The sequence below is a fragment of the Onychostruthus taczanowskii genome, unplaced genomic scaffold (assembly GCF_017590055.1).
Source record: "Onychostruthus taczanowskii isolate IOZ18803 unplaced genomic scaffold, ASM1759005v1 scaffold24, whole genome shotgun sequence".
Lineage (NCBI taxonomy): Eukaryota > Metazoa > Chordata > Aves > Passeriformes > Passeridae > Onychostruthus > Onychostruthus taczanowskii.
The window spans coordinates 9,487,252-9,504,493 of record NW_024499684.1 but is presented as its reverse complement, the minus strand read 5'-3'; the positions used below and the strand labels follow the sequence as shown (position 1 = coordinate 9,504,493).

The 17,242-nt window shown below is 49.8% G+C and overlaps 3 protein-coding genes across 3 annotated transcripts; all 3 read left to right on the top strand.

The window, feature by feature from the left end:
* The first annotated feature begins 27 nt into the window (after nucleotides 1–27).
* RPL35A (ribosomal protein L35a) lies at nucleotides 28–3,458 on the top strand. Its single transcript, XM_041405973.1, has 5 exons — nucleotides 28–138; nucleotides 468–510; nucleotides 1,364–1,516; nucleotides 2,438–2,582; nucleotides 3,400–3,458. Exons 2-5 carry the CDS (start codon nucleotides 500–502, stop codon nucleotides 3,421–3,423), a joined length of 333 nt encoding a protein of 110 aa, XP_041261907.1. The 5' UTR covers nucleotides 28–138; nucleotides 468–499; the 3' UTR covers nucleotides 3,424–3,458.
* A 1,045-nt stretch (nucleotides 3,459–4,503) lies between these two features.
* On the top strand, nucleotides 4,504–6,926 carry LOC121336638. The gene is made up of 3 exons (XM_041405971.1): nucleotides 4,504–5,535; nucleotides 6,008–6,140; nucleotides 6,861–6,926. The coding sequence occupies exons 1-2, from the start codon at nucleotides 4,977–4,979 to the stop codon at nucleotides 6,112–6,114; spliced, it is 666 nt and encodes a 221-aa protein (XP_041261905.1). The 5' UTR covers nucleotides 4,504–4,976; the 3' UTR covers nucleotides 6,115–6,140; nucleotides 6,861–6,926.
* A 5,463-nt stretch (nucleotides 6,927–12,389) lies between these two features.
* Nucleotides 12,390–16,698, top strand: CUNH2orf72 (chromosome unknown C2orf72 homolog). The gene is given in 4 exon segments (XM_041405972.1): nucleotides 12,390–12,544; nucleotides 12,546–12,814; nucleotides 15,250–15,366; nucleotides 16,607–16,698. Coding segments are annotated over 4 exon segments (633 nt in total).
* Nucleotides 16,699–17,242: the final 544 nt, after the last annotated feature.

Here is a 17,242-nt window from a genome sequence, read left to right as displayed (position 1 = left end):
CGGGACGGGCGGTGCCTTCCTCAACTCCGTGCTGCTCACTCCGGCAGCGCTCGGGCCGCCCGCTCGGGTCCTGGCGGCGCGTTTCCCGGCAGGCCGCGCGGGGCGGGTCTCTTTCGCCGCCATCTTGGGGCGCTGCGGGTGAGGCGGAGCGGGGCCGCGGGCCGGGAGCGGGGCCGGGGGGCGCTGCCCCCGCTGTGGGGCCGCCGGCGGGCGCGGGGCTCCCGGGGCGCGGCGAATGGCGCGGTCCGGGGCGGGAACAAGGCGAGATGGCGCCGATGCGCGGCGGATGGTCCCAGTCGCGGGTTGGGGCCTTCGCCTGGAGCGGGGCTGAGGCGGCTGCTCTGGGGGGGAGCGGAGGCTCCCGGAGCTCTGGGTGGCTCCCGGGCAGCCCCCGGGTGTTTGGGGTCCCGCTCGCCGGGCCGGATGGAGGTGCTGGCCCGAGGCTCATGGCTGTGTGTCGTTTCCAGGCCTGCCGGGACCGGGTCTGCGGGAGGACACCATGACCGGGAGGTGAGTGAGTGCCCGAGTAGCCCTCGGCTCGGGGCTGCTGAGCGGCTCCCGAGAGCGTTTGAGTGAGCGGTGTGCTCTGCCCCGTGTCCTGCTGGGCCCTGCTCAGCGCCCGCAGCTCTGTGTCCCTGTTGTGAAGTCTCTGAGCTGCTTGGAGTTGCTGTTACGATGTGCCACGCTGTGCCTGGCCTGTCGGTGAATATCGCTGTGAAAGTTATGGGTTTGTTAATCTCCAGCGTTCGGTGGAGTTTTGGCGTAGAATGTTTACTTGAGTAAAGGGAGCAACTGTTTTTCCCATGGGTAAATTTTCTATTGTGACACCGAATTTTCTTGAAGGATGGGATTGATTTCTAACGTGATTCTGTTATGATGACTTTAGTGGGCAGTGCCTGAAGAATTGTTGGGGAGTTTGTGCAGCGTCTGTGTCCAGGGGATGTCAGGCTGTTGCTCAGGCTTTAACTCCTTTGAGGGTACAAATCGGGGGCAGCTCACGCCTTCTGTAGCAGTTACTGAACGCAGGTGGTGTGTAGGAACAAAGCAATGTTTACTCATCAGTGTTAGTAGACATTTGGAAACAGTATCTGCCAATGCTGAAGCATTTGAAATTTAGTATGAAGCCAGTATTGTAGCGCCAGGACTTTATGACAAGCAGAAAATACAGTGTTCTCATAAACACTTCATGTTCCACATGCTCAGCTTTCATTGAATGTAAGTATTCGCAGTGATTTGTAAACGTCAGCTGTTTGCTGATTTCTGCCGGTGTGGAATTAGTCTCTGCTGAAACAGCCTGTGATTTGTTTTTATTTTTGTTACTTTGGAGTGAATTGTAATTTGCAGATGTTCTCCATGTCTTTAGGCTGTGGTGCAAGGCCATTTTTGCTGGCTACAAACGTGGCCTCCGAAACCAGCGGGAGCACACGGCCCTGCTGAAAATTGAAGGTGTTTATGCCCGTCAGGAGACAGACTTCTACCTGGGCAAGAGGTGTGCCTATGTGTACAAAGCTAAAAAGTAAGTAATGTTTTATTCTTGTGCTGAATTAGCCAAGTCCTGTATTGGTTTTGTAAATGCTAGGAGATAATGGTATTATATGATGTGTTAGAGAGCAAGTGGGATGAGAAAGAAGTTTTGCCTAAGATTGACAAAAACTGAAGGTGGGTTGATGGAGTAAATCGAGGTGGGTGAATTTGTGTTTAATACTTTGAACTGTTGAGTTACTTAAACAGTAAAGTGATTCTGTGAAGCCTGGATGAATTTGTATTCTGACTTTCATGTGCCCATGTCACTTCTGCTCTGCTGCCATTGGTAGACACCTTGGGAACAGCTGCTTATTATTTCCACTTCCTTTTTTTTCTTGAGTGCCTTTCGTGTGCCCATGTCTGTCACCTCTGCTCTGCTGCCATTGGTAGATACCTTGGGAACAGCTGCTTATTATTTCCACTTCCTTTTTTTTCTTGAGTGCTGTTAGAGTTCAGAATTACCTTGAATAAAATTGATCAGACTGGTAACTTGACCACCATCATTTCCAGCATGGCACATGGCTCCTCATTTAAGGCACTTTCTGCCGTCTATACCAATGGCCTGTTCTTCTCCTGCCTTCAGTGTGTCTGGAGAAATAACATGTTAGCAATTTTTAACAATTTTTAAGTTTCATCCTATTAGCAAAAGTGTTTTTCCAAATTTTTGAGCTTTGTAAGCTGTTAATAGTTGTCTGGTGGAACTTCTGATAAATTACAAGCTGTAATTACGCCTTTGAAAGGTACAGTGAAAATCCCAGGCAGGAAAGTTTCACAAGTAAATAAAAGTGTAGCCGTTGCTCTAGTTAAAGATGGCTAAATTACTGAGGTGCCTTAGAGAGACCACATTGTCACTGCTGGTGACAGCAGAGGTGTGACTGCCCTGCTGAGCTGTTCTTTGCCTCCTTTTCCCCAGCAACACGGTAACCCCCGGAGGCAAACCCAACAGGACGCGCGTGATCTGGGGCAAGGTGACGCGCGCCCACGGCAACAGCGGCATGGTGCGTGCCAAGTTCCGCTCCAACCTTCCTGCCAAGGCCATTGGACACAGAATCCGGGTGGTAAGTGGATGTGGTTTAGCAGCAAGATACTCGTTGGCAGTTTTTGGGGTGCCTTTTAATTCCACATAGTATGGGGCAACATTGGAACTCTGGTTTTGTTCTGTTGCTGTTGGGTGTTCATCGTGGCTCAGTGACTGTTTTGGAGGCTAGAGCGGCTTTTTCCTGGCTTCCTGTGCTGAGGGGGTTTGTCTCTTTGTCAGGGCTTTGTGTGCTTGCTCAGGTTGTCTGGAAAGGCTCTTCAAGTTCCAGGACTCAGCTTCTTTCTAAAGCTGCCTTGATTTCTTTTCCACCAATCTGTTCTGTATATTTTTGCACCCTTCTACTCCTCTACCTGTTTGATTTTTCTCTTACCTGTCAAATGTTTTAACTGAGGCAGTGCTGTCCTGTCATAGCCACTCCCACCTGTTCCCATTGTTGGCATTTTAGCCACAGGGCTTCAGTGGGACTGTCCTTTTAGGTGTGTCACCCAGAGTTGTGATGTAATATTTTCATAGTGATGTTGTCAAAAGGAGTACGAGGGGTGCAGTCCTTCCTTTCTTTCTCCTTCTCCGGTGCCTTAGAAAAAGCACAGTAGGAGCAGCACAGATAATTCCTGAAATCCAGAGCCATGGGAACTCCTGCTGGTGCACAGGAGGGCTGGCTGCCACAGTCTGTGCCATCAGCAAAGTGCTCCTGCGAGTCGTTCTGACACTCTTCTGTATAAACTGGGATTGCTTTTATAGCAGTTGAAGAGATTCATGGTCTAGATTGTAACTGCAGAACTTGTGTTTAAATACAAGATTTCTAACGTGATTCTGTCTGGTTTTGTGTTTTACAGATGCTGTATCCATCTAGGATCTAAATTTTTATTCAAAATAAAATGGAGAATCTGTTTAACTTTTGTATATTTCTGGTTTTATTGCCTCCACCAATTTTGGGAGACCTCTTTCTCAGTAGTGTATCAGAGTTGACAGCACAGATGAAGACACTAAATCCTGGCATCTGCAAATCCTCTCTCAACATCTCACAGTAGTAGTTCTGGTAGAATCCCTGATCATGAGCCCACATGTTCCTGGGCAGCACATGTGCCTGTAGTGTCTGCTTTGTGTAAATAATGTAAACACATTTTCATTGCATGGCTCTGTGGTGCCCAAATGTTAACGCTGTTTTCTTGGCCAACCTTATCCCAGCATGTCATGTGGGGCAGTGAGCATCTTCTCAGCACTTCTGTAGTTCTTTTAGTTTTGCTGAACAATAAGGTGGTGAAAAATGAATTTAGAGTCATGAAGTGCAAGGCTCAGTTTCTTATCTCTGAAAATCCCCCCAAAATACTGGGTAGTTGAAAGGGAGCTTTGAGGCAGGTACAGGTTGTCATGGTTGCTGCTGATGTCACAGTCCCAAAATGACCTGTGCATACCCTCTGAGAGCAGTTCCACGTACACCAAGTAGTTCCATCATTTTCAATGCATCCCTAGTCGGTCAGGCAGGTGAGTCTGTTGGCTCAACCACACTTTGAGCCCACTCCAGTGCAGTCCCTCCTTCCCAGGGCATGAGAGCTTCCTTCTCCCTGCCTGGCCCTGCTGCCAGTGTGTGTCATGGAGCCCTCTGAGCTGTTGGCTTTGCAGATCTCCTGCAGTGGGCTGGTATTTCACAGCTAATCCTCTTCCTTCTGAAAGAGGTGGAGTAGTTGTGTGTGCAGAATACATTATTGGGTAAATCAAAATTTTACTTGAACCAACTACTCAGCTCTGATCTAGAAATTATTTTGCTGGACTTAAAAAGACCTAAGCCTGCTGCCAATGCTGTCCTTCACAGCAGGAGAGCCTTTGCTATGGAAAACTGCATTTTTTCAACATACATAGAGAAAATTGCAGCATATGTGATATTTGGCAAGGCCAGGTAGGGCTTTTAGTCTTCCACTAAACTACTAGTAGGTTGGACCTGTTGGTTTCAAAGAAGGATGAATGGGATTTCCAGGTTTAAGCATTACAGAGGAAGGAGGAGGAAATGTAATGAGCAAAGTGAGCTGTAACAACAGGTTTGTAGGCTTGTGCTCGCTATCATATAGTTGGGTTTTGCTGATGAGAAGGTAGCTAAGTCCTGAGTTTGATACAAGATACCCAAAAACACATAGCCATCCCTTCTCTTTCCCTGGTCACTTCTTTCTATTGTACCAGACTGCCAAGGTACAAAGCCTTTTCCTGGGAGGTCCAACCCCAAAAATCACATAGACAATGCAATTTGTGAATCTTTGCATCAAAACTGCTATTTTCACATTCATTTGGTCCCACCCAGCCCAGCATTGGCTGCTCAGAGCAGCAGTGTTGCCTGTTTTGAGCCTGTGGCGTGCAATTGCCTTTGCTACTTCCACTCCTTTCCCCAGCAGCACAGTAAACAGACGTGTGACAGGAAGCTATGGCATCAAAGGAGCCGGCCTCTTTGGTGGACAGAACCACCTGGGATTTCCTCAACCTGCTGGACATGCTGGGGAGCCGGAACGGACGGGTAGGGGTGATGGAGGTGGACCATGCTGAGTCAAGAGCTCCCTCATTGCTGGTGGATTTTACCCGGGACCTGTGTGGCACAGGGGACATCAAGCACAAACCACAGCAGGCAGAGAATGAGGGAAAGGAGGAGGAAGACCTGGTTCCCCCACATCTGATTTTTATGCTATGGCAAGCCAGTGTGTTGAAAAGGCTCATGCAGTGGGATCACCTGGAGGAAGCTGTCCGGGATGTGAGGAGCCTCCTCCCCTGCCTGCCGCATGTGCTGGTGCTTGTGATGATCCGCCCTGACTCCCAGGAGCAGCTGGACCAGGCGGTGAGAGCGCTGAGGAGAATGCAGTGTGTGCTGGATGGGGCCCTGCAACTGACTGTAGAGACTGCAATTTACAGCCCAGGCCAGCCAGGAGGTGTCCTGGAGGCAAAGAGAGCTGCCTGTAGGGCACTGAGAGAAGCCTTGAACTGCCATGAAGGTAACTGGGTAACACAGCTAGACACGGGGGTGAGGGACACAAAAACAAGCTCAGGGCAGAGCCTGAGGGACAGTGTAGATGGAAGTGGTGCTTGTTGACTGGATTCAGATGCAAGAGGGAAGACAAGCTGGACCTTGCAGGCAATGAGAGCCAGAAATGAGAATGAGGGTTTACATGCTGGGATGGGGATGGACTATGTGTCCAAGCTAAGTGTTTCCTCTTCCAAGTCAGATAGTGTTGGGTCTACCTTGCCCCAAAACACACATGGCAGTGGAAATGCTGCTCACTGTAAGAGCTGCAGTTCTGACTCCCTGCTGGAGCTTTCTGTGATGATGTTAACTGCTCCACAGCCTCTAACTAACTAACCCTGAGTTCATCGGAGGGATGTGCCAACCTTTTTTGGGTGGTCATAGGCCTTAGCTTTGCAAGGATGGTGTCAGATGTTCTTTATCATTTGTGTTTCTTCCCCTAGAAGTCGACTCCCAGGAGCCATTTGTTATTTCACTCCCAGAGCTCAGATACTGCCGAGTTCTGCCTGAACGTAGGCAAGAGAAAGTATCAAAGACAGATGGAGAATGAATTCCTTGGGCAGCCAAATCTGTCAGGTTGGTTTTAGCACTGTCCTGCTGGATGTCCCTTTGCAGAACACTTCCTTCCTGCTGACTTGTTTGTCTGCCTAGACCTTCTGTATGGATGAGATTCGGTGCATGGCTGCTGCCAGAAGGGGACAGTGCGCCCTCAGCATTGCACTGTCCTTGCCAAAAGCTCAGAGTTCCTTGCTGCATTGGCTGAACAATCTGCCCCGGGACATTTTTTATCAAAACTCACTGGGTTTGTGCTTTGCATTAAATGCCTTGCTTGATTATCAAAATATCCCTAGGAAACCTGTCCCTAAGGAAACTGTCAGCAGAAAGGGAATCAGAGCAGGCCAGAAGCCTCTAAATTTTAAACTGTCCCAAAACTGAAATAGTGAGAGAAACTCAAGACTAAGACCTCAGACTGTGTTTTCACAGGAGAACCTGGGTGCAGGAATCTTTGGTACATGGTTCTCATCAGGAACAAAGTTCCTGAAACTCTCCAGGGTTCTCTGTAGCAAGGAGTTGACCTTACATACAAGCGGGTACACATCCAGCAGATTGAGTTTCTGGGATGGGTAATTTTGGATGGGAGGGACTGTGGGAGCAGTGGAATATTTTTAAATCCAATTACCCACTTAATAGCTGAACTCATTTCCCATCCTCTCTGGGCATGGCAAAGCACTATAGGTAGCTGCACTTTTTTGCATTAGGAGTTTATATGTATTTTTTCTCTGGTGTTTTTTGTAGATCTTTTGTCATCCTAAGATCTTCATTATCATCAAAAAAAGGATTAAACACCTGATATTTATCTCATTTCTCTGTGTCTGTGTGTATCTATAAGCTTCAAAGCTTTTATCTAAGACTGCAAAACTTGCTGAAGCTGCAGGTTTGTGCAGTATGGTACAGAAGGGGGGGATTTGAGGGCAGTGCAGATCCTGTAACCCAATGTTTGTCAGAGAAAGGATTCTTCAGGTTATTTTTCAAATTCAGATTCTTTCTAGATCCTTAAGGATGTGGCTTTATGAGGCAAAACAACCTTGCTATAAGTGTTTGGGTAGTGCTGGTGCTTGGCAGACTTTTGGAATGAGGTGACCCAGTTGTTCTGTTGTGGAAGAGACTTTCCATGAGCATTTCCACAAGATGAATTCTGCTTTTCATTACGGAGGACTGGTTTTTGGTCAAGCTAATGAAGAAATAGTTCCCTTGAGTCAAAGCAAGACATGTACATGTTCAGGCTGTTCGTGAGTAAAGAAAGTTTGGCTTTAAAAGATCAGCATATTAGGACACCTTTAAAGCAAGAAGTCACAACGAGGTCCTGCATCTCTATTATTTCCTGTAGCATCTGAAACACACAGATAAACCACCCAAATCCAGGCATAGTCCATGCAGCTCTCAAGTTTTTCCTCTGGCAGCATGTGTGTACTTTGTCCAGGCACTTCTGTGCAGGCTGATGTGGGGCACTGTCAAGATGAAAGGGGGAAAAATCTCTGAGATGTGGCTGAAATCCTGACCTGAGCTTGGGAGCACAGGAATGCCCTGCAAGGGCAAGTGATAGAGCCACAGGAATGTGTGGATGGGACAACAAGGAGTGGTCACCCGCAGAGCTGAGGAGGACAGGAGGCAGAAGGCCATCCATGGGTGCTCTCAAGCTGCACCCTTGCTGCAGTCTCCACCTAATCCTGGGTGGATACAGAGAAATCTTAGATTGAAGAAGAGAAGGGCCTTCTTAGAGAAGGACCCCTTTGTGGCCTCTTTCAGGGCTGGCAAACCAGGCAGATCCACACTGACCTGCTCTGCTCATTCCAGTAACTCAAGGGATGCTATGGATCTGCCCTTTGCCTTATAAAAGGAAGCAGTTCTGAGAACCTGGGAGCCTGGCCATGCCAACAAGGGGCTTTGTGAGAAGGGAGTAGGAGAATGCACAAGGCGGGGCTAGGGAGGCAGGAGGGACTGTGTTTCCCAGCTATTGCCCCCCATCTTGGTGAGGTCTGAGGTGATTTTTAAGAGGTGCTGCAAAAGGTAAGTGCAGAAAAGCTGGACTGTTGGTGTTGAAGGCATGTGTGTACTGGAAAATAATGGAGACTCGTGGCTGTGAACAGGTACTCTTGGGTCCTGTTTTCAAACCAAAGGCAAGGATCCAGCTGAGGACAGCCAGAAAAAAGACCAGAAGAGGCAGCTTGGTCCTTGGGTCTGATTTCATATTCATTGCCACTTCTTTAACATCTTCCAGTGGAGGATTCAAGAGTGGAATAGGCTGATAGGCTGGCTCCATCTGTCTCTAAGAGGGCAGGGAAGGACATCCCTCTTATTGTGTGACCTGGACTGACCAACACTTTGGGCTCTCTGCACATGGCCCTGTGCCAGGTTTCCATCCTCCTCTTCAGCCATACCTTCCTCTGCCCCTCTGCCATCCAGACAGGGATGGTGACTCATGGAAACATGAGGAAACAGGACAACTGCAGAGATGGGCAACTTTTAGACGGAACAGAATTTTGGAGAAAAGAGACAAGAAAAAATTTTGAGGTTCCCCATCAGGAAGCCAGGCTGTGTCCCAGAAGTGGAGTGCCAGGGACTTCCCAACTTTATTTGCTTATGGTGTGTAACCTCCCCGAAGTGGAGCCCAGAGGGCTGTGATGACTTGGATGGATCCAGGCCAGGGCTGAGCTGGCACAGGCTGCCTTGGGACCAAAAGTGGGGCTGCCTCAGCTGGCCCTGGAGGTGGCTGGATCTGGGGCAAGGGGACCTGGGTCAGAACAGTGTGACCATCCAGTTTGGATTTGGTTGTGACTGAACTCATCACAGAAAGAGTTCGTGTCTGGTTTGATACAAAGTTCAAGCTCCAGTGGGTGAAAACTGGGAAGGTGTTTGGCTTCAGGGGCCAGAAAGATTGAGAGGATGTTGGGGAAGGTCAGTGGAGGAAACAGGAAGAGCCATGGAGGAGTGAACAGGAGGGAGGCTAGAAGGGAATCAGTGAGACTGGGATGTTGGGGGCAGGAGTGGGGTTTGGGGTATTTTCTTCTCACACAATTACCTCCTCTGCTACTTCTTTGGGCAACTCAAGGAGTCACCATGGGTGAAGAGCTCAGTGAGTGCTGGTGCCCTTCAGCAACGCCCTGGAAACAGCTGGTAGTGCTACACAGGTAAAGCACATGCTTTCCAGCATCTAGTAAGGATGTGTTTTTCAAAGTAATAATTGAAGCAAGTTTGGAGAACAAATCAGTGGAAGGGCAAATATACAAAGGTTTGCTGAAGCTCAGCTTGTCTGCAGCCAGTTCCAGCTCCTAGCTGGCTCAGAGGCTTTTCCAAGTTCCCTGTGAGCACCAAAGCTACTGAAAGGATGAATTTAAGGAGCTGGGCTGGGTCATCAGACATCGGGCTCAGAACAGCTCCTACAGTTTCCTTCTTGCTCATTCAGTCTCTCTGCTCTTCTATCACCAAAACTGGCACAAGAATCCTTTATCCCTGTCCTCTTTTTACTCTCTTCAGAAGAAAGGTTAATCTTGGTAAATGCAGGCTCTAATGCAGTGGACCTTTTTTTGTTGTTTAGGCTTCAAGGCATTACTAATACACATACCAAATTTGTTTCTTTGAATAAAGCATCTTCACTCCTCTTTTGAAGTCAAAAATGAATAGATGCTTTGTCTGCTCTGGACAGCTAAAGCATATGTAAGAGATGTGATGACCCTCACTTAGGCTGTCTATAGTGATTCTCTACAACTCTGACTGTCAGATGGATGTTTGGTGGAGTGTCAGGTCTTCTAAATACATCTGAGTTCTTGCTCAGCCCCTGACAGGGCTCTGAAGACATTTTGTGGAGGACTACAAATGCTGCTGAGCTCATGACTGCCTCTGAACTGTTTGAGTTGTACCTCTTTAAGTAACACAAAGGGAGTTGTATGTGTTAGATCTTACCCCTGTTAATGAGTAAAGAAATGTAAACAAGGTTGTTTGGGTATTGTGGGTGACATTCACCTTTCCAACCAGCCTTTGCTGGCAGTGTTACACGTGTACCCAAAATAAACTAAAGAATTGCAGTGGCCATGAAGAACAGCTCTACGTGGTCCCAAATATTAGTTTTTAGTGGCTGTGCTGGCAGTCTGAACATCGAGGCCACTGCAGAGAAGTAGCCAGTGGTGTACCTGAGTTAGGAAGAAAACTCCAATTTTCTCTATACCTTCTCTGCAAGAATTATCTTCATAAATCTGGGGAAATGCCAGATAGAAAGCCAGCTTCCTGATGCCTGAGGCATCTTGGCATCTCTAGGCAAGTCACTGGCATAGTGCTGCTCTGGAAGAGCTCTGTGAGAGCCATGCTGTACATCAGTCAGGCATGTACTGATGTACCATGGTACTTTTAACCAGTACCACCACACCACAGGCTGTGCTGGCAGCTCATGAGGAGCGTAAACACTGTGGATCTCATGGCAGTTTTCCAGAGAGATGAGGGTTTCTGGGGACTAGCACATGTTCCTGTCCCCTCCTGCTGCTAACACAACTCATGATGCTGATTATACCCTGGATTTTTGTCCATAGGACCACGAACAGGCTTCTGAACAGATGAGAAAAAAAATCCTTGTATTTACAAAATCTGGGCAACACTAAGGCCAGACTTGGCTACTGAATTATGTCTGAATTTGTAGCCCTCCCATGTTGACAGCTACTCTCAGGGCTACCACACTGCCATGGGGCATGGGCTCTTGAAGGCCCTGATCTTTGGAAGAGGAGCCTAATCTTTCTGTTTTACCTTCCTCTTTTTGCCCTGACCCATTTGCTTATCAACACTTGTCCATGAGTAAATTACTTTTGCTAGGACCCAGGGCAGAAAGCCTCTCTTGAAGCCCTCATCCATGATACTAGCCTGGGGCAGTGTTTGCTAAGCCTGCCATACTGGGGGAAATATTTTCCTTGGATTAAAATTGGTGCCACACTGTAACCTTCCCAAGCTGCCACACCGCTGTTGTGCCTGGGGATCAGCCTGTGGCACATCCCTTCTAGTGTGGCTGCTGATCTGCTGGGCTTTGGGGGCACATGGCCATGAGGATGGGCAGGCAGCAGGCACAATGGCTCAGCCACATTTGTGGCTGAGTGTATCCGAACACACATGTTGGGAATCACCGATCCAGGACAGACATGTGGATTTTGGTTCTGCTTTCATACCCAGTACACTCAGAGACTCCTCCACTCCCACAAGAGATGGTTTGGCTCCAAAAATCCTCAGAGAGCAATTGGCCAAGGTGAATCTGACCGTTTACACCTTTGAGCTGTTTATCCCTTCCCAGGTGCTTGTGATAAGACATTACTGGTTTGGAGGAGCCTGTTCTGATATGGCATAGAGGAAGTACTTACTGCATGCCATGGATTGGAACTTCCCCATGCAAGTGTCTGGGCACAATGGCTTTCATTCACTGTTGGCTGGCAGAGATATGTGTAGCAAGTGCCAGCACTGAAGCCCTGACTAAAACTACACACATATCCCTGGAAACTTGATGTGCTTTGATGGGATGTGGTGATGTTGATGCTTGTGGGCCTGTGACTGCAGGCTGTGTTTTGCATGGAGGTGGCAGAGGGCAAGTCAAAGGGCACTGGCTTGGGAAGGGACTAAGAGATGCAGCATGTGGTGTGGGGACTGCAGCTCAGGTATGCACTTGTGACTAGTGGGGTGGGTATGTCCTTTGAGGGTGTAATTGTTTCCCAAAGAGGAATCACTACCAGGGGTGGCTATAGCCTGGCCAGGCTGTGCAGCAGCATAATGCACATGATGCCAGAGAGGCCACTCTTTTGCTGCTCTGGGGTTTGAGATGCCACACCATAGGGGACACCTTGGGGACGCACGATCAGCTGCTCCTCTGTCATAACCTCGTGTGTGTCCCACTTTGCAGCCACCACGGCATCTCCTCATCCCCCTCTCACCTTCTGAGCCCCTCCACAGCGCAGTTTTTTGCCTGAATTTTATCAGCTCCTCATTGGCAAGAAGACCAGCCTGTGCGAGGGCTCTGAGTCTGATCGTGTGGCAGATCCGGGGGCTCTTTACCAGCCTCTCTGCTGTGCCCACCCGGCAGCAGGCAGGGGCCGTTCACCCCGCGGGATTGTGCGGGTCCGGGACGGGGCTGGAAGCGGGGGGGATCCTTGATACCCTCTCGCCCCGCTGCCCCGGAGTGTTGCTCTGCGCGGGGCCGGGGCTGGTGCAGAGTGGCGGGGCGGGTGCGGGCCAGTGGGCGGTGCGGAGCCGGGGCCGGGGAACATGCGGATGCGGACCGGACAAGGAGCACGGCGGGGGATGGCGGCGGCGGACCTGCAGGAGCTACGGGCGCTGGTGGAGCGGGCGGGCGGCCGACGGGCAGTAGTGCTGGTGGCCGAGGTGGCGGAGGGGGCCCCGGCGGCGCCCGCGCTGGCCGCCTTCGCCCGCGACCTCCTGGACGACGAGGCGCCGCGTCGCGTCTCGGGACCGCGGTTCTCCTACTCGCCTGCGGGAGGTGGTGCGGGACGTGCGCGGCCGCCTGCCCGCGGGGCCGCCGCCCGCCGTCGTGGGCGTCCTGCTGCCCGGCGGGGACGGAGAGGACGCGGCGGTGCTGGACGCGGCGCTGCGGCGGCACTTCCCGGCGCCCGGCACCGTGCAGGCGGCTCGGTACAGCCCGGGCAGCCCCGGCGACTGCCGTGCCGCCGCCTGCCGCGCCCTGCGGGCTGCCCTGCAGCACCCCGCAGGTACCAGGGTTGGGGAACCCCTTCCTTCCTCCCCCCACCCTCCCTCCCTCATCCGGGGCCGGGTTTTTACAGTGGGATTTGCTCCGTTTTCGTGTGGGATCTTCCCCTTCTCAGTGAGATCTACCCCATCCTAATGGCTTCTGATCTCTCCTCATGGGATCTCCCCTACAATGGGGTCAGGCTTTTCCCATTAGGATCTGACAATTCCCGATGGGAGCTTCTCCTGACCCAGTGGGATCTGACTTTTCCCATTGGGATTGGACCACTCACTACTGATGGGATCTTTACACACGCACAATCCGATCTGCCTTTTCCCAATGAAACCTCTGTCATGCTGGTGGAATCACAGCCTTTCCAATGCGAACTGCCTCTTTCTGGTGAGGTTCCCAGACCTGTCAGTCAGAGCAGACAAACTTCCCAGCAGTTTGGGAAACACTAGAGTAGCTCATGGATAACAGGGATATGGCAGCTGACAGCCATGACATGGTGGCCTCCCATGCTTTTTGGATGTGTGTTCTTGGGGGAAGCAGGACTGGGATGTGGCCTGTGCCGTAGGGTGCAGGCAGGACCTGACCTTCCTGCAGGAGGAGGATGTTTGTGCTGATTTTGCATAATGAATAAGTAACAAAAGCAAGTAGTTGTTTGTGTGTAAAATGGCATGTCACTGTGAGGATGGCAGGATGAAAGCTGGGTGTCAGCCAGGCCTGAGGAACAACATTTGCCCTGGGGTGAAAGGGGAGTTGCGTTTGTGTGTCAATGTGGGGTGCTGGGCAGCTGGGCAGGCTCTGCTCTCACAGCTGCCACATAAAACACTTTAATCTTTGGCACTGTTTGTCTTGGGCTGTTTCCCTTTCCTCCTCCCTTCTTTCATTTTTTCCCACTTTTACCTTGCTCCCCAGCATTTCCAGGGACTTGGGTGTTTTGCTGTCTTGCTGGCTTTATCTCAAAGGGATCATGCCACTTGCCTTCAGCACCACAGGGTTGACAGGGTCTCCTGAGATCTCTGGGACATGAGGATGATTGGCTGCAGTTCAGGTGCTTCTTTCTATCAGCTCAGCCCAGAATCCTGGACCTGAATGCTGAGGAGCTTTGAGGTGGCTGGTGGTGAGGGCACAGGGCTGTCTTCTGCCACCTCTCTACTGAGGCACACACAATCCTCTTTCCAGCTTCTCTCCTTCACATGCTTCTGTCTTCCTCACACTGTTCCTGCTGCAAGAGTTTCTGGTGTGCTCCCAGACACCTATGAATCCTCCAGTTCTCGTCACAGCAGTCTGGTGGGAGAGCAGCTGCAGAGGCAGAATATCATCCCTGCATACCTTTTTCTGCCTTGGCACTTTGCTGGTGCTTGGCTCAGTATATGTATTTTTGTGGCTGGCTGTGGAGAATGCGAAGCAGGAGGAGCTGGATTGGGTATTATAGCTTGCTTGTGTGTGCTCACTCATTTCTGATGCTCTGCCTGGTGCTCTGAGTCATGTAAGTGTCCCAGTGCGTGTAATGAGGACACTCATCACCTTCAGGGTTCAACCTTAGGCAGGGACAGCTCCTTTCCATGCTCCTGTGAGCTTTGCCTTCCAAAATCTCCACCTGGACAGAGGGATCCCAAGCATAGCTGTGCCTCCAAAGAGCAGTTGAACACTTCAGGCAGTGCACCCTAGGCAGTGCACTGGAGTTTTTTGTTTGTTGACTGCCAGAAAGACACTGAGCCCTTTAGTGTCGCAATGGCTTGATAAAGTGAAGGACACTGAAGTGGTTTATCATTTGTTATCTGAATAGGACGTGAAAGGCTGGATGATATTTCAATGGGGATACTGAACTGCTGCTGTTGGAGACCATAAAAAATTTTGCTGCTGTAGTATTTTACAGGCTGCTGTAGTGTTTTACTAAAATGGCTGGAAAGTCTGTAGTAACTTTGCTGCCTTCTAGAATAATTACCATACATTGACCACATGCTCTCTGCAATTTTCAAGCAGTTACAGCTGCCGTTTTCAGTGTGCTGCTGCAAGACCCCGTGTCCAGCAGGTCTCCGTGGGAGGGAGGAATTGCTTAATACAGCAGGGAGCAGTAAACAGGCTGATGTGGTAGATGCTGTGTGACAATGCAAAAGGAAAACTTCCTTCTGTGACTGTGTCAGTCCCCAGCCTCGCCACGTGTGCCAGCTGAGCTCCTGACAGGTTTCTTGCTCACTCTCAGCTGCCACATCCATGTTGGTTTTGCCAGTGAGGTGGCAAAGTAAAAACTGACACCAGGGACAAATTTCCAGGGTAGCAGAGAGGTTTCAGCCAAAAATAAGGACTGCCAGGAGTTGCTCTGTGCTTTCCAGTGGTGCGTTTTGTGGAATGGATCTGGATTTGTTTCCAGGCTCATGGAGGGAGAGGTGAAGAAGAAGCAGGGCTGACCTGCTACCAGTCTGAACTCATCTTCTCTGGTTTATTCAGAAGACATGAAAGACAGGGAGAGGTGGAGGTTGCCATCCTTTCTGCAGTGCATTTCTTGGAACCAGAGGAGCTGGAGAAAAGATTACAAAGCAAAAGCTGAAAACAACATTCATGAAGGTATGCCCAGCTCCCTCCCTTGTACTCTGTTGTGATTGTCAGAAGTTCCTCATGATTCCCTGGTGGTTCTGGTGCCCAAGCCCCTTGCTGGTAGCCTCTTCCAGCTACTTCCACCTCTGCAGTTGACCTTGCTTCCCTGGCTGTGGAACCAAACCTGAAGACAACCAGCACGTGTCTGCTTTGTTGCCATTTCCTTGTTTTCTGACCTTTTAGTTGTCTAAACAAAATCACACTGAGTCTGGTGCCCAAATACATCCCTGGAAGCACTGCTGAACTCAGCTGCATTTTGTTTGAATGTCTGAAAGCAGAACTACTCTCTGTCTAATCAAAGAATTGGAAGCACCCTGATAGTATGTGACGTTTTCTTCAAACATGGGTGGAAGCAGCGTTCCCAAAACATTTGTTTTTGGGGCTGGCAGAGAGAAGGGAGAGGGCAGTAAGCCATGGGCTCCCTGATTCTAAAGGAAATTGTTCAGGTAACACATAGCATAGCATTCAGCCTTTGTGCATGGTTGGCACTTTGGCTTGTACTTCCCAGCAGTGACTTTCTTTTTGCAGGAGTGCCTCAAGGCTTGTGGTGTGGAGATCCAGGTTGTACTATGAAGCACAAAGAGGAGGGAAACCTCCTTCACTGTAACAAGAAAGACTAGACTAGACTAAACTAGACTAGAATAGAATAGAATGTTATATTTTCACTTGAAAGGGACCTACAATAATCATCTAACCTAACTGCCTGACCACTTCAGGGCTGACCAGATTTTAAAGGATGTTATTAAGGGCCTTGTCCAAATGCCTCTTAAATATAAAAAATACTTAAAGAGCATAAAAGTCAGACAAAACAACTGAAATGAATGCCCAATTTATGCAGCTTTGAGACATGTGAGACATATGAGGCTTGTGAGACCCACTCTCCATGTCAGAAAATGGAAGTGCCTGATCTTGCTGTCAGTGCCAGGCAGACAATACACTGTGGCCATGCAATTTGTTTGGAGATTGCTGAGACTCCAGGAGGCCAGGAGCTAGGTCCTGTGCTCCTTTGCTCTATTTGCTGAAGCAATGTTGAGTTTGTAAACAAAATGAAAATGAGTTTCGAAAAAAAAGTCAGCTGTGCTTAGGTTGTGACTATGTATCAATTGCTTCAGCCCATGGCTTGTTTTTTTTTTTTTCATCTTAATCTGCATTTCCTGGGAAGAGGGGTTTTCCATTCAGGTCTGCCTTGACCTCTCTCTGCTCCCTGCAGATGGCCTGCAAGACCCTGAGGAAGAAGTGGCTCTGGCCAGCCTTTCCCCCAATGGAAACTGTGAAGAAGCTGCTGGAGGCACAGGCACCTAGAGCTGCTGGGCATCCAACACAGTCCACATGCCACACCTGCCCAGTGGATTTGGAGCAACAATAGGAAGAGGAGCTGGTGCAGGCCCTCTCCTCCAAGGACCCACAGCTCCAGGGAAAAGCTGCTTGGCTGAACTCATCAGGGTTTTTTTAGCTGCCACCAGCACTGAGGGTCTGTGCCAGAGAGCCATTCCCTGCTGCCCTGGGGAGCTGCAGCGGGACACTGGGCTTCTGAGAAGCCCTTAGGGGATGTACCTCACATCCTGGGCAATATGACGTTGGGACTTTGAGTGTGAAATGCAGCCACCTGTTTGAAGAATGAGAAATGTTTTCTGATTCTGAGCAAAGTTCCCTGCTGAGGTTGCTGGGGCTGGCCTCCCTGGCAGACTGATTCTGCTGCCTTGTTTTCCTGCTTTATTGGTGCTTGGAAGTTCCCACCCTCTTTGTGACCAAAAACCAAACCAAACCAGAACAAAACAAAACAAAACACACAATCCCCCCCAGCCAAGTAACAGAGTGGCTTGGAGACTGCAGTGGGACTAAATGT